Raw genomic sequence first — 26,452 nt, forward strand, 5'->3', positions numbered from 1 at the left:
GTGGGGGGGGGGGGGGTCCACTTCCAGGTGAGAAATTGTAATTACTGTCAATAAGTTTAATCAGTTTTGGGGGAGTGACATCAAGCTGGGTACTGATAATGAGCAATTACCTATGATAATCATTTTGATGGTGATGGAGATGGGGAGGGGCACATCTTCAAGGTGAGTACAGATACTTTGAAATACTTACCTTACCTGGAAAACCTGTTAATCAGGATAATGAATAACATAAAATCCGAAATGTTGACACATTCACTACCTGTGACATAGCATGCCTGAAAGATCATGGCAAGGTCAGCACACAGAATTTGACCATTAATTTAACAAATCTGGTCATTTTGGAGGTATTTTAATCCTTTCAGAATTTACTGGAGGATACCTACCCCAGTATTCGCTCGGTCACTGTCCGCAAGCTGTGTAAGATCCTGAGTACCTTCTGCGAGTTTATCCCGGCGGAAACCATCAAAAATCTCGTCACCAAGATGATGCAGGATCTTGTGTGGGATGCGTCGTCTGCTGACGTCAGAGCTAGTGTTATATTGGTACGTAAAGACATGTGTGAAGGCCATCTCTCTTCTACATCAAACTCACTTCAAGTAAAGATATACCAAAACAGTTCCTAAAGACACTTTAGGCAACTCTTTATATATCCGGTAAACCATTATTATTTACTACATAACAGGAAATGTTCACTCAGTCAAATTTTTCGCCCTTCAACAGTAAAATCCATTTTCGCAAAATGTTCAATTTGTCCTCCACATTTAATTTTGATGTGTATTATGTTGTTTAAAAATATTCACTGTAATTATAAATTTGCTCTCATAACAGAGGGCAAAAAATGACCAAAATTCAACTTCATCAAACATTTCCAGTAAACAGTAGTTTATCTGGGTTTTTTTTTATCCCATCCTTTTGCCTTTCAAATTCTATATTGAGTGAGTCTAAGTTAAATATAATCTGTTTTGAAAAGAGGGAAAAGCCATGATAAAATAACTGGAGGCATAATATAAAACAAGTGAAAATTTGCTGTTCCGAAACGTTGTGGTCAAGACAACTGTGCAAAGATTTGGGCTTACAAACTTAACACATGTACATGTATTATACACTCTGACAATAGAGCGAAAGATTTTAGTTATCTTTCATGTATCGACCAGTGATGTTATTTCTTTGTACAAAAGTGTATTAATCCTTTCACCACTGTAGACCATAATGGACTTCTCCAGATCAATGCATGGTAGGGTTAACTTAAGTTACATAGGGGTGAAAGGGATAATGAGAAATGTTTTGTCACTGAGGCTGGCTGACTGAGGATTATCACTGTTGTAGAGTATGATGACACTACTGGACAACCAGATGTTTATTCCCATGCTGAAACCGATCCTGCCCCAGCTTTGTAACCACATACATGACGTGTCGGAGAAGGTCCGGGTCGCCATGATAGAACTCCTCCTCAAGGTCAAGGGCATCAGAGCCATCAAGGTCAGTCAGCTGTGTAATCTAAGGTCAAGGTCATGTATGTATGGTTAAGTCTTACTAAACGATACTTCCTAATTGCGATGGCCAGAGGACCAGATTATTCCACCATTGAATAAACCATGGCGTTGGCTCTACCCTAAATAAAAAAAAATCAATTTTAATTCAGTAATCAAGCAAACACTGGATCAGGATATGTAAGCTTTGCTTCAATCTCTGATGGCTCATTAAGAATTGATAAACGAAACATGCAAGTCAATCCGCCCGTCTGCTGTGGGACACTCCAGCAACCAGGCTCTTCTTTCTTTCCCCCCAAAATGCTCAACTTGCCATGGGACAGTAATTTCTCTGGCAAAGAACTCGGTCATAACCAATTTTTATGCCAGGTGGCACTCGTATCCTTTTAATGCTGACCCACTTTAAAATAAAAGTGTAAATACTTATCGTTAATGGGCAGGCCTATCACTTACATCTGTGGTTTGTAACAGTGCATGGACATATAACAATGTCTTAATATAAAGATAAATCAGTATTATAAAGTTCAGATTATGTATCAAATGAAAGATTTTTATCAAATAATGTCCCAATTAACATGTTACAGAAAGAGCTGATAACATTTCGCATCATTTTATCACCAATACTAATTCCTGATGGTGAAATTTCCAGGCAGTTGTAGCAGAACAAAAAGTATAAAGATGAACTTGCAATAAGTCTTCGGCTGGAGAATGAGAGTATAGTTATGTAAATGTAAACAAACATTTTTCCGTACTCTATGATGAAAGCAATTAAATGATTGTGGGTCTGAATCCTTGTTGCGAAAATTGTTCTGTGTATGATCCCTCAAGGTGTAAAAAGAGATCTCCACTGTAGACCCATTCGATGGTTTGCAAGCCTGAAAATGTCTCTTAAAATTATGTACTTTTGTAGTACTGGGATATTGTCCCAATGGAGCACATACTGGCCCGTCTGGAGATCGACTCTCATCCGGTCGCCCGCCGCATCATGAAGCTGCTACAGAGCACATTCATGCCCCTGGACAAACCTAAGAGTGTCCAGCTTGACCGCTGTGTTGCCCTGATAGAGTCCAGCCGAGGAGCGGCCAGACAGTACTTCCACTACGCTCCAGCCAACCTGTCAGTGCAGGACACAGGTAAAGCCAATAACACAGATCTCTTTAAATTAAATTAACACAGATTGTAATTTCACGAATTTTACATGTGAAGGAACATTTTTGTGGTGTCCTAATATATTAATCGTGGCTCATTTTTACGCTTGTGATATTAGTTGTGGATCTTATTCTTTGTGCTTTCATTATTGACTACAATCGCAAAAAATATTATCCCCGTGGAAATATCCTGCTATATTGTATGTGGTAACGCCTGTGTAACTTGTGACTAATATCCTGTGGTCTGTCACAGCCACGTTTATGATATATAAACATATACTTACAGCCACGTTTATGATATATAAACATATATTTACAGCCATGTATATGATATATATACATATATTTACAGCCACGTATATGATATATAAACATATATTTACAGCCACGTTTATGATATATAAACATATTTACAGCCACGTACATGATATATAAACATATATTTACAGCCACATATATGTTATAAAAACATTTACAGCCACGTATATGATATATATACATATATTTACAGCCACAAATATGATATATCAACATATATTTACAGCCACGTATATTATATATATATATATATATTTACAGCCACGTATATGATATATAAACATATATTTACAGCCACGTATATGATATATAAACATATTTACAGCCACATATATGATATATAAACATATTTACAGCCACGTATATGATATAAACATATATTTACAGCCACGTATATGATATAAAAACATATATTTACAGCCACGTATATGATATCCATCGTCGCCTGTATCCTGAGATGTATAAAAGCAGAGAAATCAAAGCAGGATGGAGTTGATACTTCACAACAGGAAGGGGGAGATAACTCCAAGAGCCAGGATGCAGCAGCGGAAGAGGTATGAAATCAAACTGCCAAAATTCATCATTAAAAAGGAATTAATTTTGAATATCTGTTTTTTTTTATTGTTTTGGTCATAAAGCAGAATGATTTGTGAATTTCAAGGACCCTGTAAAGGGTCTTGTTCTTATGTATGAAATGGATATTTCATGCTCAGGAAAAGTGAAATATTTAATGATTAAAAAAAAAAGATACATGACATTATGGGCCTGCCCCCAGAGGAGCTACTGTTTCCATTTATGCAGCATTCAGTTCTCACATCAAAGGGTCCTCCAGGGTCGAAATTTGGATAAAAGCCCTTTACAAATACTGAAGAAGTAAGATCAAAATTTGCTTTTATTTTCCCATTGGGCCCTGCCTCTCTTCCTCTATGGGTCGACACCTTCCATTTATAATATATTGAGTCTTCTTGGGCTAAGGATTGTCATGACTAAATGCAGTCAAAATCTGCTCAGCTTTTCTTGTCAAGTAGTATTTTAATGAAAAATTGATGAGTATGCAACACCATGCATAAACTCACTTGCCTTCAGGCAGAGGAACAGATTGTCCAGAAGATTTTGTTTTTAGTTCATTCACTCTATCAATTTTCTTGTATAATTTAATGATTTGTGTAGAGAAACTTAATTGTTTGTAATGCGGTGATGTCGTTTAGCTTTTGTGTCTGGATCGTTCAATTTATTTAAACAAAAAATGAATATCAGAATTCTTAGGTTTTTAGTATATGAGAATGCGGACTGTAACTAGTGATATGACCACAATAAATACAAAAATATGGGATGTGATTAACAAAAAAACGAAACATAAACACCAGTGTTTCTGTAATATTTCTGAATTCAGCTTGACGAAGAGGAGGAGGAGGAGGAGGAGGAAGATGGCACCCTGACAATACATAATACAGAGGTGATGGCCGGACTGGTGGAGGCAGTGGTCATACTCTGGTCCGTCACCAATAACGAATTCAAAAAGGTAACTTCTACTTAAAAATTGCAATACTGTATACAGGGAATTGTCGCCCTTAGATAGTAAAATCCATTTTCCCCCAATATTAAATTTGCCCTTCACATTTAGTACTATGTTTATAATAGTGGTTACAGATGTCCACTGTAATGATAAATTTTTCTCCCACCCTTCACAGGTGTGTCTCCCATGCTAGCCGGGAAAGATCAGCTTGTCACCCCCTAGGGGGAAATAGCCTCGTGCCGATTAGCAAGCGTTCGATTGTGACGTCATTAAAATGTGTCACCGGTAATTGTGACGTCATCGAACGTGAATGACGAAATTCATACAACAAATGTGTTTTTGTTTACACTACTTAGTGTCGGTGGAGTTGTGACTGAAATAATATGATGGGAGAAAAACAATTCTCCCCTACCTTGAGGGTGTGATAGAGAAATCTCCAGGGGAGGATTCTATTAGTCATCATTACGAAGGGCAAAAAAGGCGAAAAATTAAACTGCAGAGAAAATTTCCAAGTATACAGTATGTACATGTGGTAAAGAAAATTTTGTATCCCCTGCCTATTTGTATTACAATATTACATCTTATTTATGTCCTTAAAGTCTGGGATATCAATGATACTTTACATGTTGTTTTCTTACTAGGGGTTTCCTTAAGGAGGTGTCACTGAGTTTTTTTTAAAATTGGAGTGTAACCTTACTGGCTTGCTTTGGGTTATACATGTGTACATGATAACATCCACAGAACTTGTAAAATAAACACCGATAAGATTTACATCAGTCTTTAGTAGAGAGGTTTGGTGTAGTTATAACGTTAACATGTATGTCTGTTCCTTCGGCTATCTTTGTATCAGTGGTATCAAGGGGATAATGAGATTAAATCAGAAATGTTTGTTTATTCCAGCGACAGAACCATGGGATTGAGAAGAACCTACAAACCAAGATCAGCATTGCTGTTACAGAAATGATGAAGTTCTTTGACGTGAGTATGATAAAGTATCCTAGTCATGTAACTTCTGTGTTTCCCTGAAGGATTGATTTAATTACAGCCATTTCTTGTGTATTGCCTGCGGGCTTTACTGTTTTTGGCTTGGAAAAATACCGACGACTGGGGGCTATCTGATGAAGCGGGCAAAGTGACCAAACGTTTCCAAGAAACCCATAAAAAGTGCAAGCTATGTGATACCTTACAAATGCTAAACCATAAACATCTTGATTATAAACAATAACATTACATAATTATAGAAATTCTCAAGTTTTATCATTGAACGTATGCGTGAAAAGTTGGTTCATATTACGGGTACTGTGTTATACCGTCTATGTGGAGTAGTAGGAGTCGCCATGCCTGTTTACATCAGGATAGTGAATGGCTCTATTAGTATATCAAGGATTAGAAGTTAAAAAACAGAAAACCCAAGTTAAATGTGTATCTCATTCCTAAGCATCTGGTATTCGTTCTGTATATTGGTTTTTATGTAGCAGAATTTATTTCAAAACTTGATATTTTGAGGGGTGCAGGCAACATAAAGGAGTTGGCAATATGTGAGAAATTACAATAAGGATTGATACAAACTACTGATATGGAAATCCGTTGCAACAACACAAACTGAAATATGTTGAGTTGTTGATTTGAGACTATTTGTTTTGTAGGACCCTCAAGTGTGTGCTGCTCTGATAAACCTGGCCGGCTTCGTTCCTTACAACTCTGTTCCCACCATCAGGTATCACTACTACAGATATCTAGTTGTACAATAAGCTTTAAGACACAGAATAACCCCTTTTCTCTATGACCAGTCATCATGTCCTCTCATATTCTAGCCATTTTCACTTGCAAGGGATGTGGCTTGATAGTAAAAGGTATTACTATATTCTGTTACAGATCTTCATGTCTGTATATCTGTTAGAGGCTTACATTATGTGTGTGTCCATTGTCTGTTACAGCCGTATATGTCTGTCCATCATCTGTTACAGCTGTACATGTCTGTCCATCATCTGTTACAGTGTAAATATCTGTGTGATATTCGTTACAGCCAAACTTGTCTGTCTATCATCTGTTACTAATGTTTGTGTCAGTCCAACAGCTGTCCATGTCTGTCCGGCATCGATAACAGTGTATATGCCTGTGTTTTGTTACAGCCGTATGTGTCTATCCAAACTGAAGAAGATGCCGGTGGACAGTGTGGCGGAGGATTACAACTGTTACCTGGATGCCCTGTGTAAGTGGGACAAGGTGGTGGATATTCTGGACCTAGTGGACGAGTGGCTGACCGAGGGTCTACAACAGGGTCACTCACAGACACCTACTGTCAAGGTTTGTTGGGAGGATTTTATAGCTGAGTGAGGCTCCCTCACTGACACTGTAGGCATGTGTTTGTGAAACAACGTAAAGATACGTCATCATGACAAGTGTCAGAAGGACTATATGTAAAGATACGTCATCATGACAAGTGTCAGAAGGACTATATGTAAAGATAAGTCATCATGACAAGTGTCAGAGGGACTTCATGTAAAGATACGTCATCATGACAAGTGTCAGAGGGACTATATGTAAAGATACGTCATCATGACAAGTGTCAGAGGGACTTCATGTAAAGATACGTCATCATGACAAGTGTCAGAGGGACTATATGTAAAGATACGTCATCATGACAAGTGTCAGAGGGACTATATGTAAAGATACGTCATCATGACAAGTGTCAGAGGGACTTCATGTAAAGATACGTCATCATGACAAGTGTCAGAGGGACTATATGTAAAGATACGTCATCATGACAAGTGTCAGAGGGACTATATGTAAAGATACGTCATCATGACAAGTGTCAGAGGGACTATATGTAAAGATACGTCATCATGACAAGTGTCAGAGGGACTATATGTAAAGATACGTCATCATGACAAGTGTCAGAGGGACTATATGTAAAGATACGTCATCATGACAAGTGTCAGAGGGACTATATGTAAAGATACGTCATCATGACAAGTGTCAGAGGGACTATATGTAAAGATACGTCATCATGACAAGTGTCAGAGGGACTATATGTAAGAAACATCATCATGACAAGTGTCAGAGGGACTATATGCAAAGATACGTCATCATGACAAGTGTCAGAGGGACTATATGTAAAGATCCGTCATCATGACAAGTGTCAGAGGGACTATATGTAAGAAACACCATCATGACAAGTGTCAGAGGGACTATATGCAATGATACGTCATCATGACAAGTGTCAGAGGGACTTCATGTAAAGATACGTCATCATGACAAGTGTCAGAGGGACTATATGTAAGAAACACCATCATGACAAGTGTCAGAGGGACTATATGCAAAGATACGTCTTCATGACAAGTGTCAGAGGGACTATATGTAAGAAACACCATCATGACAAGTGTCAGAGGGACTATATGCAAAGATACGTCTTCATGACAAGTGTCAGAGGGACTATATGTAAAGATCCGTCATCATGACAAGTGTCAGAGGGACTATATGCAATGATACGTCATCATGACAAGTGTCAGAGGGACTTTATGTAAAGATACGTCATCATGACAAGTGTCAGAGGGACTATATGTCAAGATACGTCATCATGACAAGTGTCGGATGGACTATATGTAAAGATACGTCATCATGACATGTGTCAGAGGGACTATATGTAAAGAAGAGAAATAAGATTCTGATCTATTCAAATAACAGGGCATAGGGAGGCACTCATTACCTAGACCCTAAAATTTTCAAGTAGTTTACAATAGTCTCCTCTTATATTCATGACTGTGATAGGCAATGTTGTCATCCCTTGTGACCATTGGCAGAGGATATATAAAAAGAATGGATCTGTCTGTCTGTGCAGATGGTATTAAGGCAGATTTTTTTGTCCGTATCTGGGTATATGTTAAATATCAATTTACCTTACATATATACAATGCTCAATAAAAGCATGTCGCTGATACAGAAGTGTCAAACTGACTCGGATCCAATTGCATTCACAGCCCTATGAATGCAATTCTTCTTGCAGTGTTCAAATAGGGACTTGAAGTTGAAATGTAAATATAGCATCATTAAATTGTAAATGCTGTTATGTAACTTTCAGAGTTGTATACTATGCTATATTGTAACTTGGGCATCTGGGCATCTTATCCTAACTTTTCCGCTTAGCAGGGGATATCAATATTGCGCCATCTTCATTTTCACCTCTTCAGAAGTACACTGAGGAGGCATCGATAAAGAAAGCTTATTTAATTTTTAGTACAGATACAACCGTTATATGTGAATTACTGAGAACAGTAATAAAACACAAATACAGACCTCTGTATAGAATTAATGTTTCTTCTTTAGGTTGGTAAGACGAATCGGAAGAGTGTTGGGTTTGTGGTACCACACGAGCCAGCGCCCATACTCGGGATAGACTACCTGACCTACATGTTACGTCACCCGATATGTCGACCCATCCTCACGAGTCACGAAAACGAACTCACGCAGCTCCAAACTAAACTCAAGACTGTCATGGTACGTATAATAAAGTATACTGTTTTACTACGAAATGAAAGTCTGGATATACCCAGAAAATGATCAATATAAACCTCCCAAGTAATGTACCAAAACAAAAATTGCCAAAATGAGTTATTCGTGAAAGCATGCAAAATTATATGGATGGTTTTATCATGAAATGCTTTTATTGCTATGGAAGCGACTTGTGAACAAATTTTGAGTGGTCATATTGAACTAGTGTCTTCGATACACAGTGTATATATGTTCATTGTATCTATACTCATTTGACCAGAGTCACTGAGGGAGGTAAGTGTTATAAACCGTCATCGCTAAGGGAGGTAATTGTTATATACTGTCGTCACTAAGGGAGGTAATTATTGTAAACCATTGTCGCTAAGGGAGGTAATTGTTATAAACTGTCGTAACTTAGGGAGGTAAAATGTTATAAATGAGTCGTCGCTAAGGGAGGTAAAATGTTATAAAAGAGTTGTCATCAAGGGAGGTAATTGTTGTAAACCGTCATCGTTAAGGGAGGTAAAATGTAATAAATGAGTTGTCGCTAAGGGAGATTAAACATTATAAACTGTACACAATCATTGCTAAAGAATGTTTTACTTTGTCAACAGAAGTGTGTTGAGAAGAACCTGAGATCCGACACCGAACCCGTAAATGACGACCTGTTAACTGCCAGCTTTGGTCTCTACTGTAAACTCGCGGGCATTCTCCATCAGTCAGTAAGTCTGTACTCCACACACTACCAGCTTTAGTCTCTACTGTAAACTCGCGGGTATTCTCCATCAGTCAGTAAGTCAGTACTGTACACACTGCCAGCTTTGGTCTCTACTGTAAACTCGCGGGCATTCTCCATCAGTCATTAAGTCTGTACTCTACACACTACCAGCTTTGGTCTCTACTGTAAACTCGCGGGCATTCTCCATCAGTCAGTAAGTCTGTACTCTACACACTACCAGCTTTAGTCTCTACTGTTAACTTGCGGGCATTCTCCAATAGTCAGTAAGCCTGTATTCTACATACAGGCTACTGACCTTAACTTTTTATTCTAAAATATAGGCATTGGTATGTTTACATCAGACTAGACCAACAGGAACAGATCTTAATGTTAGGATGGATGGTTTTAATCGAAATACATTGTCAGAGAGGATTTGAAGTGCTTAACAATGCTGATCAGTGTCTTTGTCTGAGAGGATTTGACTTAACAATGCTGATCAGTGTCTTTGTCTGAGAGGATTTGACTTAACAATGCTGATCAGTGTCTTTGAAAGTTTGATTTGTTCTTGGAACACAAATGCTTTATTGAGAATGAATGCAGGTCATAAAAAGTTGGAAGTTCTAAGTTTGATTAAGGTTTGAAGAACAAATGTTACGGTCACATGTACGGGATCAAATAAAGTGTCTTCATTAAAATGTCAGTGTTTAGGATTTTACAAGGCTACTTGAGTAAATAAGCGGTCTTCTCTGTGTAAATAAAACAAAACAGTTATATCTTAACTTCCCAGTTAACATGTGCATTTAGACACTGAGAGGGTCATGACAGTAGAATCTGTTGAGCATTTAGGCACTGAGAGGGTCATGACAGTAGAATCTGTTGAGCATTTAGGCACTGAGAGGGTCATGACAGTAGAATCTGTTGAGCATTTAGGCACTGAGAGGGTCATGACAGTAGAATCTGTTGAGCATTTAGGCACTGAGAGGGTCATGACAGTAGAATCTGTTGAGCATTTAGGCACTGAGAGGGTCATGACAGTAGAATCTGTTGAGCATTTAGGCACTGAGAGGGTCATGACAGTAGAATCTGTTGAGCATTTAGGCACTGAGAGGGTCATGACAGTAGAATCTGTTGAGCATTTAGGCACTGAGAGGGTCATGACAGTAGAATCTGTTGAGCATTTAGGCACTGAGAGGGTCATGACAGTAGAATCTGTTGAGCATTTAGGCACTGAGAGGGTCATGACAGTAGAATCTGTTGTAGCCCACCTATAATTATACAGTTTATATAGTGCGTTATCCACTGTGCCACCCCCGACCACACTAATAGGGCTACTCCAGTCACACCATCCTAAAATGGCTCACGTTAAGAGATAATGATTAATTTAGATGGGAACATCCGTCCTTGTACTAGGTGCTAGACTATCTTTTTGTTTAGCTTTAAAATATGAACCTTAATTTGTTCTTTTTTCTCTCCATACAGAATACAAAAAACGATGCGACTTCAACATTTGAGGAGTTATATTCTTGGGCAGATGTACATGTGTTACCCAGCATTAGCCAGCTGGACAAACGGGCAGACATGACGTCCAGGAAACGTACATTGTTTACCTTGACGGATATAACTATCCTTCCCAGCCCTGATACGCAGGACAAACAGACAGACTTGTCCAGGAAGCGAACATCACAACAGGCTGGACAGAATTCCGGAACATTGGCAACATCCATTGTCGAGATGATTCTGGCTGCCTGGGGTGACCTCCTCCTCATAGGCATAGGAGATACAAGCTTTGCTGTCCTGTTGGCCGACTTCTGTGTTAGTTGTCTACAGAGAGGTAACGTAGACTTCCCCAACCGCCAATAGTTGCTTATAAGTCAATTTTTTGTAATTATTTCTTTGTCTGTAATGATCGTTTTACTTTTGTTAAGATATGTTTTATGTATAAATTATATAGTGGCATGTTTTACTTCAGTTCCAAACTTTGGAGTCTTGACATTACAAAAAGTATGGTAACATTGTACATCCATTTTTTATGCCATCAAAATTCATTTATAAGGTCTTGACTTGCAAAATGCTCCCAACAAGTTACTAACTTGATCGGTGTAACCAATACCTTACCTGTTTGCACAGTCCTGTCAACGAAAGGAAAACTAGAGTGGTTTAACATAAGAATATATATTTCCCTGGAGGTTTCGTGTCATATTCTTTGTTAACTTTTGTACGAGATGCAATAACGAAGAACTAAATTTTCTGTTTTACAGACGAGTGTCTGTCCACCTTGTCCGCTGTCATGAACTGTTTGTGTAGTGTCACAGCTCATATCCTACTGCAAGGCAAGAGGTCTGATGGTGACAGCATCGCAGCCTACCTCGGTAAAGTGTTCATAGCCATAGCGACCGCCCTGCTGAAGGACAAAGATCAGGTCTCTAAGGTCTGTGGTTGTTTCTCTTCCTTGCTTATATTGGTTTCCAACACGTAGGGCCTGTTCATTTATGCAGAACACCGGTACTTCCGTTTTTTAAAGGTAGCATTTTTGGTTATAAATCCTGGGGGACCTGCAAAAGTTGATGCAGGCCTTGCGAGGCTTTGTCAAGACTCGCCTGAAAGCAGCATCAGATTACTGGGTCCAACCTTATTTCATAAATTAACGACTCTGGTCCAACCAATTCAACCATTTGGATCGCGATAAACGAAAACGACCTACATCTCCAAATGGTTTATTATTTTGATCAAGGTTGGTATGAAATGAGGTTCATTTAATGTTAGTGAAGGAGGAGGGTTACCTGTTTATTCACAAAATGTCACACATATTTTTCATTATTTTAGGAAAATATATTTCAGACATGAGCATTCGTTCAATCGCAGCATACTTTCTTCTGAAGTTCAATGCACCAAGAAAATGTCCTCAATACATAAAACACATACAATACAATAGACCATGTGTGTGCTTGTATTATTAAACCTCTCCCATCAATGTACCGGTAACATTTGTGGAATGAGGGTACCCACATTTAATTTTGTATGTATTTGAAGATTTGCTGACGAATGAATAAAAACAACTATTTAACCTCTATATCTACTTAAACATGTTAAACTCTTGGTCAGAATGTTCCGATGAACTTACTGCGAAGGTGACTTGAAATAGTGTTTTAATCTGTTAAATGTTTAATCTGTTTAATGTAATGTTTAATCTGTTAAATGTTTAATCTGTTAATCTGTTAAATGTTTAATCTGTTAAATGTAATGTTTAATCTGTTAAATGTTTAATCTGTTAAATGCTGATTTCATGTGTTGGCAAGCGAGGTTGATAGATTGGTGGATTTGATGGATTGAAATTATCATCTGGCAAATCATAAAACATGAAAAAAGCAAAAATACAAAAAATAAAAATCTTGATCAAACCCTATTTGATCATGTATTCGTATCGGTGATTGATAGAAATTGTTACATAGTGCATAGATGAATGAAGAGTCTGCAATGAATTTCGATAACATCAGAGTTGTCGTTTTAAATTTAAATCTATTCTCCTATTCGGTTTGACAGTTATTACCAGGGGTGCGGAATCATTTGATGGAAATCTTCACACTTGTTTACGGAAGTCCGTTGATGGATGAAACTACACTACAGGAAATCATGGCCACAGTTATTGGGGCCTTGTTGGGGGAACTGGTCCACACAAGTCAGCAGGTAAATATTGGGGCCTTGTTGGGGGAACTGGTCCACACAAGTCAGCAGGTAAATATTGGGGCCTTGTTGGGGGAACTGGTCCACACAAGTCAGCAGGTAGATATTGGGGCCTTGTTGGGGGAACTTGTCTGCACAAGTCAGCAGGTAAAAATTGGGGGGCCCTAAAGGGAAATGATCCACACAAGTCTGCAGTTTTATCTGAAATCTTGTACAGTTTCTGTACTGTAGAGCAATATGTGTATACAGGAATATCATGACACTCCTAAAATAAATATGATTTATTCTTGATAATTTTATGGAAAAATAACATCAATATATTTTAATCTACAGCAAAAAACCATATTTATCAAAAGTTAAAGTCAATGTAAATAATGTGTTCTGTCATGAGAATCTATCATACTATACCATACTTAACTGCCACTTCAATTTCAGTTTGATTTGGAAGAAATCAGTGGTGATCTTACACAGTTACCTCCCTTGTCTCGCTGGCTGTGTGATTCAGTATGCAGGAAAAACTACATAGCAAAGTATGTACTAGATTTGACTGTCATTGTCAAGGTCTGATGTTTACAACCTGACCCCGTAGTTTGTTTATAAAACATTTGGGCTTCATCAGTGAAGTTGAGTCAGCTTTGACATACTAATATTCCTTGTTTAATTCTCACCAAAGCCATTACTTTGTTAGTGAAATTAAATTATTTACAGAAAATAAAAATATTTTAGTGTCTATATTAAAAATAATACATAGACATGAATGATGATAATATTCTGTAAATTTGTAACAGTTCTGATGGAGTTAGTGAGGACTCTTGGTACTACGGGGAATAAAAAACAGACAGAGGTGTCAGACTTTTCCCTTCTTTTGAAAATATTAACTTTTGAGGATCACTGTGTTGTGTTTACAGGCACTTCATTGGGGAGTTAGGCAAGTGTTTGGAGTCGGGGGCTGTGGATGACCTACACACCCTTCACGGTGCCATCCACATGTTGGGGTCCATTGCCAAATGTAAGTGTATGGATTATGCCTTGGCTGCACACACGGATAGGATTTTTGTTAGACATTGTTGGTTTAGTCTAGATAGTAAAAAAAAAAAAAAATATCTTGAGTGGTTTTATAAAGTTCCAGTGAAATCATGTATTAGTGGACAGTTTTGTTCCACCTATTATGCAAATCCTTAAATATCGTATTTTAGAAAGACAGTGTAGATATTAATGATAATTTTAGATATAATTTTTCTATACTTTCCTCGACTGCAATGATATTTTTCTGTTTATTGAAATAAATAATTTTAGGGAAGAGGGGATGATATTCAATACTTGTGACAACATAGCTCAAGTCCTAAAAGGGGAGACACAAATATCTAGTGTACCTAAATAAATTACTGAGCTAAACCGAAATGAAATGCTGTCAAAAATAACAGTTTTGATGTTTCTTCTCGTCAGGCAATTGATGAGAACCTTTCAGTGCTTCATTTGTGAATTTCCGAAAATATGTTTTTAAGATAAACCCAAGATACCGGGAATGAAGGAGTGTTGGATCGCAGTCCAGAGTCAGGCTGATAAAATCAAAAGTGAACAACACACGCAGGAGGAGGAGGAGGAGGATGTGAGAGACAAGTAAGTACATGTATCAGTTATTACAGATATTGTGAAATATTTGTGTATTTGTTTGGAAAGGGGAAGGAAGACGGGGGGTGAGGGAGAGATAGCTCAGAATTGCAGCAACATTAGTTAGAGTGAAAAGTTATATACATGCCTCCATCGTTAGGGCATAGGTGACTTAGGGCATAGGTGACTTAGGGCATAAGTGACTTAGGGCATAGGTGACTTAGGGGTTAGGTGACTTAGGGCATAGGAGACTTAGAGCATAGGTGACTTAGGGCTTAGGCGACTTAGGGCATAGGTGACTTAGGGGTTAGGTGACTTAGGGCATAGGTGACTTTGGAATTAGGTGACTTAGGGCATAGGTGACTCAGGGGTTAGGGGACTCAGGGCATAGGAGACTTAGAGCATAGGTGACTTAGGGCATAGGTGAATTAGGGCTTAGGTGACTAAGGACATAGGTGACTAAGGGCTTAGGTGCCTTAGGGCATAGGTGACTTAGGGCAAAAGTGACTTAGGGCATAGGTGACTTTGGGATTAGGTGACTTAGGGCGTAGGTGACTTAGGGCATAGGTGACTTTGGGCTTAGGGGACTTAGGGCATAGGTGCCTTAGGGCTTAGGTGACTAAGGGCTTAGATGACTTAGGGCATAGGAGACTTGGGACATAGGTGACTTAGGGCATAGGTGACCACGGGCTTGGGTAACTTAGGGCATAGGTGACTTAGGGCGTAGGTGACTTAGGGCATAGGTGACTCTGGGGATCGGTGACTCAGGGCATAGGTGACTTAGAGCATAGGTGACTTAGGGATTAGGTGACTTAGGGCATAGGTGACTTTAGGCTTAGGTGACTTAGGGCATAGTTGACTTAGGGCTTAGGTGACTTAGGGCATAGGTCACTTAGGGCATAGGTGACTAAGGGCTTGGGTAACTTAGGGCATAGGTGACTTAGGGCCTAGGTGACTTAGGGCATAAGTGACTTAGGGCATAGGTGACTTTGGGCTTAGGTGACTTAGGGCATAGGTTACTTAGGGCTTAGGTGACTTAGGGCTTAGGTGACGTAGGGCATAGGTGACTTAGGGCATAGGTTACTTAGGGCTTAGGTGACTTAGGGCTTAGGTGACGTAGGGCATAGGTGACTTAGGGCATAGGTTACTTAGGGCTTAGGTGACTTAGGGCTTAGGTGACGTAGGGCATAGGTGACTTAGGGCATAGGGGACTTTGGGATTAGGTGACTTAGGGAATAGGTGACTTAGGGCAAAAGTGACTTAGGGCATAGGTGACTTCGGGATTAGGTGACTTAGGGCATAGGGGACTTAGGGCTTAGGTGACTTTGGGCATAGGTGACTTAGGGCATAGGGGACTTAGGGCTTAGGTGACTTTGGGCATAGGTGACTTAGGGCATAGGTTACTTAGGGCTTAGGTGACTTAGGGCATAAGCGACTTAGGGCATAGGTGACTTTGGGCTTAGGTGACTTAGGGCATAGGTGACTCAGGGGTTAGGTGACTCAGGGCATAGGTGACTTAGAGCATAGGTGACTTAGGGCTTAGGTGACTTAGGGCATAGGTGACTTAGGGCATAGGTGACTTAGGGCATAGTTGACTTAGGGCTTAGGTGACTTAGGGCTTAGATGACTTAGGGCATAGGTGACTTGGGACATAGGTGACTTAGGGCATAGGTGAATTAGGGCTTAGGTGACTAAGGACATAGGTGACTAAGGGCTTAGGTGACTTAATATGTTACAATGTTGACAATGTAAGCCCCCTATAGTAAGTGAACATACCCAATATATTAACCAGGTGTTCATTACAATGACAATCTTTAACATCTTTTATGGACGAAAGCGATCGATGAAGCAGTTTCACTAAACGTGCTGTTTTCATTAATTACACCACAGAAAGAAGTGATCAAAAATCAAAAAACTATTGTGTCGTCATTTCTTATGTTTTTAGGAAAAATAAAAATATGTTTCATGCTAGAATGTGTCATGAAAATGGTGTGAACCTGTCAAATATTGCAATGTTTCTTTTCCCCATCAACATGTTGGTGTTTGGGGTAAAGAGCTGTATATGTGTGGGGTGTAGGATGATGGCTTAGGGAATGTAGAACTCACCCAAAATTAGTTTAAACAAAGATTCAGTCTAGCTTCAGTTTGAACATTTTCTATTTCACGAAAAAAGAAATAAAGAAACCATCAGAAAGTTACATTTCTCATTACTAACTCTGATAATAGTTATAAAATCAATACAGTTGTTCTCATGTGTTGTACATTTGTTTTCCAGAGAATTATTGCAGTCTCTGACAACAAAACTACAAGAATGTCAGCAGGCGCTGGGACTGGCATCCTAAACCAAACCTACAGACAGTCTACAAATGCCAGGCCTGGCAACGTAACAGATATACAGGCAAGAAACGCTGCTACCAACAAAACAAAACTACAAGAATGTCAGCAGGCGCTGGGACTGGCATCTTAAACAAAACCTATTGACAGTCTACAAATGCCAGGCCTGGCAACGTAACAGATATACAGGCAAGAAACGCTGCTACCAACTAAACAAAACTACAAGAATGTCGGCAGGCGCTGGGACTGGCATCTTAAACCAAACCTATTGACAGTCTACAAATGCCAGGCCTGGCAACGTAACAGATATACAGGCAAGAAACGCTGCTACCAACAAAACAAAACTACAAGAATGTCGGCAGGCGCTGGGACTGGCATCTTAAACCAAACCTACAGACAGTCTACAAATGCCAGGCCTGGCAACGTAACAGATATACAGGCAAGAAACGCAGCGACCAACAATAACTAAAGCATACTTCAGTCAGCAAATGCTGGGATTTGCATCGAAGACAACACTTTCACTTCACTGAGACAAGAATTACAGATGTGTCAAAATGTTAGGTGAATACAGTGAACCACATGGTCAACAATTTAACCGTGATTTATTATGAGCATGTGTAGTTAAGTAAAATTTATAATAACTTTAAGGTAGTTTCTATATCATATTCAAGAATGATTGCAGACAGAAGCACTGCAAAATTAATAAAATTTTGGCCATTTCTGGTTGACAAAGTAATGTCAGCGTACACACGTTTTTGTGCAATAGACACCTAAGATTTTATACAATAAATCCTTACATATGTATTTCCTTTTCTTTTTAATTCTGATTTTTTCACCTCAGGACAAGAGGATAGAAACGCTGGAATTAAAAAAAAAAACATTACTTCACGATCAATGTAACTGAGGGGATAAAACTGGTGGGCTCTGCCTGTCTATGAGCAACTGTTTTAGGAGCATATATCATAAACTGTTAACTTTAATGTTCCAATTTCTCGCGAGTCAATCAGATAGTAGACGACTTTCTTTGGTATTTTTACACTTGCAACATGGTGGAAGGTCTTTATGGCTACCTCTCTGTGTTGATCTGTCCATTTCCTTCTGCGAGACATCTTCAATAGACTTGATGTTTGGCCCTAATGCTCCTACACATTCATCAAAATTAATAACCTGGAGTACCACACAGTAAATCAATGTAGGTCTCTGACATTTATATTTAACCAACTTTAAGTTTGGGTGGTTAGCCCATTACTCCAGTATTGATCAAACTCAATATATTTAGACCATGGTCTGTGTGTATACAAATACTTAAATCAACACCCAACAAAAGGGTTGACTTAACGACTATAGATCAACAAGAGAAGGCTCCAAATACAGTTTGCAAGTTTAAACAGATTTGGAAAAATTCTTCAACCTTGTGACAGCCTCTGTAAATATGTGCAGTCAATAAAATTGGTTGAATTATTGATATTCTGTAACTAAAATTTCCTGTTGCAACCACACAATAACTTAATTGAAAGAAAACAAACACAGAAATATTCTTTTTATCTTTTTTATTTATTTATTTTTTCTTCTTTTTCTTCTTCTTCACCTGTATCAACTTCAACAAAGTTTGGTAACAATTTTAATCCTACAGCTTGCCCTCTGGTTCAGAAAGATTTTCACAAGTGTACAGCTATCAATTTTTTCCGAAAATTTATAAAAGCAGAGAACATTGACGAGTATTAAATTGTCTTCGCTCAAATCTATTTCACGATTTGAATACATTCTATACATTCCAAATTCTCGTACTCCTATTTTTTCACATCACAAAAACTTTTAATAAATTGCCATATTGACCTTAAATGTACATAAAATTCTGAGCACACTCACTTTCTCCATAATTTTTACAGCCGATACTTAATTTATTTTGCATGAAGCCATACGTCTACTGTCACAACACTTTATCGTTTTGTCCATCGTCTAAACATAAAAAACATGTCTACACATTCATATTTATCTATATTCAATGTCACCCATTAATTTTAAAGTTTACTTACAAAACAAATCTTACAATTTCCCATTTAATTTTGCTAACATGATATTGTAAAAAGTTTATGAACAGCAAGTGTAAAAATAATGTTTGAAAAAATGGTGGCATATCGTGGAAAATAAGGCATGGCAAATGTAAACAACTGTTTATGTACAACACTCAATAACCAGGTTTCTGTACAAAGTAAATGCAATTGACTAGTTCCCATGATAAATGATGATATTTTTGTGTACATGTACATGTTGATTGTTTTTGGTGATGAAAATGTCCGCATACTCTCCATGTGTAGAAAGAAACCTGGTTATATGTTAATGTCAAAATTCTCAGTCCTCGCAAGCTTATTGTAAATTATTCTCATCATTATTATCCAACCCTCCCCATATGAACTCCTTCCCATTCCCCCCTCCCATTCTATATCAAACAAATCCCCAATTTAATATTTCCAAGTCAATAAAATAATCTGATTTTTTTTTTAATATTCTACATCGAACTGAAATTTTCGGGGTAATTTCTACATCAAGATTTCTTGATCTTAAGTTTAAAAGGCTAAATATCATTTTCCCACCCAGTACAAAATAAACGTTAATGAAAGGTCCATCTTAGTCCTTACAAGTCTTCGTCCTCTCTCACACATTCACACCCAAGACGTTTGTTCATGCAATAAACAATGTCAGTCATTTTATCTAGGATAACTTAAAGAATTTGGATACTGTAAAACCTTGTTATAACGCGATTGTTTGTCCAGAATTTTGTTCTTAATCGAGGTCGGTACTAAAATGATGGATATGTACCAAGAAATTATAAAGAAAGGAATATTGAAATATGCAATCTATATTAAAAAGGTGGCATTATATCAAGGTTTCACTGTACAAGATTTCATGGATTCAATCTAAATTCAAAAAAAAAATCATACCACAGAATTCACCAATAAAACAGATTTCCTGACTGACATTGATTACTACTTTAAAACATCTGCATAGATAAGAAAAAAATAACAGTAAGTTGTGCCATTTATCTCGACAAAAATACACTTCAGTTGGGTACCGCTAATAATATTAGCACTATTACTGCGTTGTTTGATAACATTCCTTAAAAAACTTTAAGACATTTTCTTAACGTTATGATTTCTTGTAAAATTTACAACTAATATACACAACCCATACCTTTCCAAATATATTTAGATAATTAAATCAGACAAAAAATATCTGGGCACTGAACCATTTAAATACCTAACAATTAAAAATACCCTTTCAATAAAATTTCATTAAAAAATAAATTATTGCAACTTGATAGCTTTGTCTTTATGAACGAATGTTTTTTTACCGAAATGAAATGACTATGTAGTTTTTAACTTAAAATGGAAAATAAATAAATGGAAACAAAATTAACAAGTTTGCCCTCGCCATGGTTTAAACATATGGACATGGGAGGGCAGTGCTACACCTCTGTGAGCACACGTATAATATATATCATAGACTTGCTCGTAAGACGCATAACCCCGGACATCTGATGATAATTAAAAAACACTTGCTCCTGAGGTTAATCAAAATCAAAAACAGTTTTCACTGTTTATGACGCATAATACAAAATATTTTCAATAAAAACATAATAAAAATGAATTGATAAGATGACATTCAAATCGACAAACAAAAACATATATATGCTGTCAGATTTGTGATCCATTTTTTTTGTATTTTATATTTTAATATTTTTTTGTACATTTTACTGTACAAATTTATTGTTAATAATATAGAATACATATCATAATTGTGACAATGAGAGTATGCAAATCATGTATACAAAAAGCCTAAGTAAAACAAATCTTAACATACAAAGAAAGTTCTCATTGTCACGATGACTGGGAGATTACTAAATGCCAGTCTTTTCAGTAAATTGTCAGTTCCTTTACAGCCGCAAAGGAAATTTACTTTCCTGCCAATTTGCTGATCAGAGTAGCTTTCATCTCTTTTGCCATCTGTTCCATTTCTTCAATGCGTTCACGGAGCTTGGCGTTATCGACGATCAGTCGTTCAGCCTCCCCTTCCATATTCGCATACTTCTGTTTACGAATTTCTCGGGATCTCCTAGACGCGATGTTATTCTTTACTCTCCTCTCCCGATATTTTTGAACGGGGGCAACCTTCGCCTTAGGTTCTTCAAAGACATCATCGTCCTCAGTAGCAGACGATGTACGAGATTTCTTAGAGACGTAGTCATGATCTATGCTGGCTGAAAATGACCCCATCTCATCAGATAGTACATCACCATGCTTGCGCTTCTGAGATTTTGTCTTGACAGGCTCATCAATTACTTCAGGCTCAGGCTCATCAATTACTTCAGGCTCCGGTTTCAATGAAACCTCTGGTTTACCCAAGTTGGAATCCTCCTGTAAAAATAAATTAAGATTGAAATATAAATTCCGTGTCACTTACTATATGAAACACAATTTGTTAAATGGATACAATTGTAGTTTGATATTACAGCATTGAAACGCGAGATTTAACAGATTGGATAACACACTTACCAGCTGGAGGAATCCTGTGAGGTCCATGAAGCTGTTGAGGTACTCGTCATCGACATCATCAGAGAAGGAAGTGAGGACGTCCATGATGTCTCCACCCATTTTATCCAAACTAGGTTCACCCCCCACTTCATCAACAAAATCAGTGTTCAGGTCAAAGGTCGTGGCAGCTGGATCAGGTTTGATTCCAGCCAGCTCTGTAACATACACAAATTAAAAGAAATATTGAGATTTGTGTTCTTTTTCAACAGTATATATATCTTTATAAATCGTCACCTGAATATATTTATCATTTCATACACTACACCATTTTTCATCTAGTCATTATACCTATTTATAAATATTGCATCTATTTTTAGATATTAAATATACTGTATAAAATGCAAATGCATTGACATTTTGTTAAATTAAGTATTTATAACGGGGTCAATTAAATTGAAACATCCCTGCTTTCAACTTATCTGATTTCCTTGCAAAAGATCAACACATCACAATTTAATATTATTTACTACTTATATAATCCTATATACACATTCAAATTTGTAATATTTTCTGTCAATCAATAACGAATGATTTATTTATAGATCGATTTTCACGGCTCGTCACTAAATACCCTTTCCGTGTTAAGCAGGTGCCCCTGGTTAGGAGATAAATATTTATACACGTGACCTGTGATAGATTACTCCCACGTGATCTGTCCTACCTACCGGCCAAACCCTTGTTTCGCCATATTGAAAATTTGACAGCCAACACTTATCACGATCAAAATTGTAAGATATCACAACAACACCACAAAAATAGTTTGACAACTAGAATATTCATTTACAGATATAGAACAGAACACAAAATTCCAATAACTTTACTTACCGTTGTCAAATAGGCCACTTGGATTCAGTGCCAAATGTAGAGAATTGTTGGAAATCGGGGGTGGCGACATCTGAAACGAGTCCGAAAATAGACTCATGTCCAGTGTGTCCAGCAAGTCCAGCCCCGATGTCCAACATGTCGACGAGCTCGTCGACGCTTCTTGGGACGAAGCAGCCATGCTCGGCGATGTTGATGCCAATCGTTTGTTCAAACATTTTGCTAAATTCTGCCGTATTATTGGGTCCCCGTGAGAGTGAATTGTTACGATTTGTCGTAACTTTTCGATCTTGGATTTAATGTTCCAAGTGTCTACCTTCCCTCGGTCTCTCCCTTGGCTTCGTGCGAGCTCAGTGGGTAGAGTCGGTTTCTTCGTCACTCTTTCCTTTCTGACGGCGCCGGGCTTGGCCGGGACTAAAAAATGAAAGAAAAGAATATAAAACAGACGTTTCATGGTTTTGTGAGGATATTTCTTAAATAAGTGTTTAAGGGGTATCATTTTGGGACTATTCATGATCTTCATCGTGAGATTTACACCACAATTACCTGGCTTGTGTTTCTGCGTTCTTCTTCCTTGCCTACATTCGTATCACTGTCGTTTCTTACACCGGCACGGCTTCTTATGGTGCAATCCTTGATACTATTTTTAAAAATGACGACTTCCGGTAAGTTCACCGACCAATCAGAGAATCAGGAATGGACATGCTGAGATAAATATAAACATTACGATGTAATTCCCCGAAATAGAAAACTAAGCTTTCGGGATTACTCGGATATTTACATATCAATAAAAAAAAACCACAACATGTATCCGAATAAACCAATGGCTCTTCCGAGAAGCAACCCACACCTTTGGTTTTCCTACATTGAACACAATATCCAACTCTTTATTAAAATGTGTATTTTTATTTAAAATTTCAAAAGGAGAGAAAAAAACCTAGCTAGTTCTAGTATAAGATTTGAAACAAGACAAGTTTATCAGGTCATTATAATAACAAAAATATATATGAAATAAAAAAAACTTCCCGGTTGTGTCATTTAAACGGAAGAGCTGGGTGCTACGGGTGACCCTAACTAAATAATATACCCGTGTGCAAAAGTTAAATGCTGACGTATGTTTACAAACAGTAGAGTTGATCCGTGTCTGTATTGACATATTTATATATATATACGTTTATAGGTATATATATGTCAATGGTAGTATATGCCTACTGACGTCTTATCGTTTTAGAACCCATGCAAGTTGGGCGTAAAAACTAATGTACAGTCGCCATATATCTTGTGCAGACCACAATCTGACAAAGGTTGACATTTTTTAATGAACAACATAATATACTTATTTGTTTATATAATATTATTTACGATGGGGACATTTTCATGACTTGATTTTTTTTACATAAAATGTCTAACTTTCAAAGTTAAAATATCTCATCTTTGATAAATCTTTCTGCATCGACAGACACTTATTGAAATGAATTATCTTGACAATGTGCTAATTGCTAATTGTTTTTTTTCCTGAAGACTACGTTTAAAATATTACTATGTTTACAAATACATTTTGAATGGTTCGTCAAACGAATATTTAAAAAGTGTCATCAAGCTGAACGTGCAGTAATTAATTAGTCACGTAAAGTCACAGTAAGTGCGCTTTATCTACTTACCCTGTTGGCGATTCTACCACCTTGTACATTTGTATTATCGATCCCCACCCAGCATGAAATATAAAACAACCCCAGAGGCTCATTTCGTACCCTGCTCTGGAGCTGTTGTCTCTTGGATACCAATTCTGATCGCAGCATCCGAGACGATTTGAAGACGCTTCAGTTTGGCTGTGACATTGAATACAAGTTTGGAGTTGTGTGTATACAATCTGTTTTATATACTACTGGCATGGCCTAATACAATGCTACACGTCAGTATTTAACTGGAATGTTCCTTACAACAGGATCCTGGGAGGTGGAATTTTCTGGAATATATTTCTACCAATACAGCAAAAACCATCCATGTGAAACATTTATGGGTGATTAACTATTCTAGAGTGTTCCAGCACCTGTACTAACTGTTCAGGTCGAGATGATGCTAGTGTGCAGCCGATAGAGCATAACAGTTTTGACTTTAATTGTGGATTTATTGCACCATTTAAATCATATTGCTTCGAAATGTAACAAAACTGTTAATATATAGTTCTTCAAATTGACAAGATGTTAGTCAGCAACTATACTCAACAAATATTGGGGGGGTTTCCTGGCGGTAAAGCTGTGTCGTTATACACAGGTTTTATACAGGAGTACTGTTAAACACAGGTCTTACATAGAGCGGTATAACTGTACTATAACGGTACAACTATACCACTCTGAATAAAACATGCCTCTTACTGTACAACTAAACCAATCTGTATACAACCTGTTTTATACAGATTGGTTTAGTTGTACAGTAAGAGACATGTTTTATACAGAACGGTATAGTTTTGCTGTTATAGACAGGTTTTATACAGATTGGTTTAGTTGTACAGTAAGAGACATGTTTTATTCAGAGTGGTATAGTTGTACCGTTATAGACAGGTTTTTCATGGAGCTGTATAGAGGTATTGCTTGTATTCCCTTTAGGGAGGTTCAGCATCTTTGGTTGTCCTTTATACACAGGTGTCTGTATTGAACGGGATGGCCTCTGGTACTTACCTATACAATATCCGTTTGAGATACAGTTTAGAGTCACTTCTTTATTTGCATCTGATTAGTGGAAATGATTACAAGATGTTACTTGTATAGTGTACCCACCTACACGATCAATGTTACCAGTTAACCATACCGGTATACTAGCTAAAGTATAGATTTACTGTAATTGATTGTCATATCTTCTGTCGGTGAAGGTCAGGGTTATATTTTCAGAATTCGGGTCACACACGTTCTGTGCTAGGCTAGAGCCGACAATAGTATTCCGTGCTGATGCAATATCTCGAAATAGTAACGACACCCGGCCAACTGAGCATGACCAGGTATGCGGTGGTGAAATACAGGAAGTCGTGTGTAAATTTACTGTTTATTACGATGACGAAATACCTGTACTTTGTTATGATACTCGGCTTCACCTAATATCACCTCTGAAACTTATAATATATTCTTGTATTTGAAATTTAAATGATCTCATCAATTATTTGTGTGACATTAATATGGGAAGAGGGCGCGGGGACGAGAAGGAGTGGGTTTGTGGTGAATTGTATTGATATATTAGGCCAAGAGCTCTTTTGTTTAAAGTATGTTAAGCTTCTTGTCAACTTCACGCAAAAAACTTTTTCTCGAGTTTATTTTCAGACGTATTAAGATTCACAATAAACAACATAATTGGATATTCAAAACAATCGCCAAAAGACTTGTCTTCGAAGGAAGTAGTTGTATTTCGGGTATTTCTCGATAATACTATTTTGAACATTTTGATTTTCACTCGTTAAACAAACCAGACTTTGTATATCCTGGTTCTGTTGTTTTAACCTGGTTGGCTTAAAAGGTCATCAACGCGACTAAACTAGAAACAATGTATTATAAATTAAAATAAGAAGTATCTGATAATTTACAATCATATTTGCGTTTCTGTCTTATATGAATTACTTTGAAGATCAACATATGTAATTCTAGATCTGAATTCCAATGTACAAGACCGGGAACAAAATGTGCTATGTTCTCGTTAAGCTGTCAATGCATTGAAAAACTGGCAAAAGAAAACGATGATATCAA

At 37.6% G+C, this 26,452-nt stretch overlaps 2 protein-coding genes across 3 annotated transcripts in view; one reads left to right on the plus strand and one right to left on the minus strand.

The window, feature by feature from the left end:
* The window catches only part of LOC110452754 (condensin-2 complex subunit G2-like), a 27,088-nt gene extending 8,956 nt beyond the window's left edge, over positions 1-18,132 (plus strand). The window contains exons 12-28 of one of the 2 annotated variants that reach the window (XM_021501417.1): positions 363-542; positions 1,327-1,479; positions 2,401-2,623; positions 3,377-3,510; positions 4,350-4,478; positions 5,373-5,450; positions 6,119-6,189; positions 6,605-6,779; positions 8,799-8,969; positions 9,578-9,685; positions 11,161-11,512; positions 11,940-12,109; positions 13,222-13,365; positions 13,798-13,892; positions 14,271-14,371; positions 14,868-14,982; positions 17,249-18,131. In XM_021501417.1, the coding sequence (XP_021357092.1) occupies positions 363-542; positions 1,327-1,479; positions 2,401-2,623; positions 3,377-3,510; positions 4,350-4,478; positions 5,373-5,450; positions 6,119-6,189; positions 6,605-6,779; positions 8,799-8,969; positions 9,578-9,685; positions 11,161-11,512; positions 11,940-12,109; positions 13,222-13,365; positions 13,798-13,892; positions 14,271-14,371; positions 14,868-14,982; positions 17,249-17,315 (2,466 nt within the window). In that variant the 3' untranslated portion in view covers positions 17,316-18,131. Of the gene's footprint in view, positions 1-362; positions 543-1,326; positions 1,480-2,400; positions 2,624-3,376; positions 3,511-4,349; positions 4,479-5,372; positions 5,451-6,118; positions 6,190-6,604; positions 6,780-8,798; positions 8,970-9,577; positions 9,686-11,160; positions 11,513-11,939; positions 12,110-13,221; positions 13,366-13,797; positions 13,893-14,270; positions 14,372-14,867; positions 14,983-17,248 lie in introns of both variants that reach the window. The other variant, XM_021501418.1, reaches the window with a different exon arrangement.
* Positions 18,133-18,842: 710 nt separating this feature from the next.
* On the minus strand, positions 18,843-23,377 carry LOC110452757 (cell death specification protein 2-like). Its single transcript, XM_021501423.1, has 4 exons — positions 23,268-23,377; positions 22,725-23,135; positions 21,861-22,054; positions 18,843-21,722 (listed from the first exon to the last, which is right to left on the minus strand). Exons 2-4 carry the CDS (start codon positions 22,900-22,902, stop codon positions 21,261-21,263), a joined length of 834 nt encoding a protein of 277 aa, XP_021357098.1. The 5' UTR covers positions 22,903-23,135; positions 23,268-23,377; the 3' UTR covers positions 18,843-21,260.
* Between the last annotated feature and the right edge of the window lie 3,075 nt (positions 23,378-26,452).

Source organism: Mizuhopecten yessoensis, unplaced genomic scaffold, assembly GCF_002113885.1.
Source record: "Mizuhopecten yessoensis strain PY_sf001 unplaced genomic scaffold, ASM211388v2 scaffold6863, whole genome shotgun sequence".
Classification (NCBI taxonomy): domain Eukaryota; kingdom Metazoa; phylum Mollusca; class Bivalvia; order Pectinida; family Pectinidae; genus Mizuhopecten; species Mizuhopecten yessoensis.

What these genes read in the sequence shown, in the direction of transcription:
- LOC110452757 (XM_021501423.1), bottom strand. Translation starts at nt 22,902, where the DNA reads ATGGCTGCTTCGTCCCAAGAAGCGTCGACGAGCTCGTCGACATGTTGG. An exon ending in AAGTGGCCTATTTGACAACG is followed by an intron (nt 22,055 to 22,724) that starts GTAAGTAAAGTT and finishes TGTATGTTACAG; the next exon opens with AGCTGGCTGGAATCAAACCT. An exon ending in TCACAGGATTCCTCCAGCTG is followed by an intron (nt 21,723 to 21,860) that starts GTAAGTGTGTTA and finishes TTATTTTTACAG; the next exon opens with GAGGATTCCAACTTGGGTAA.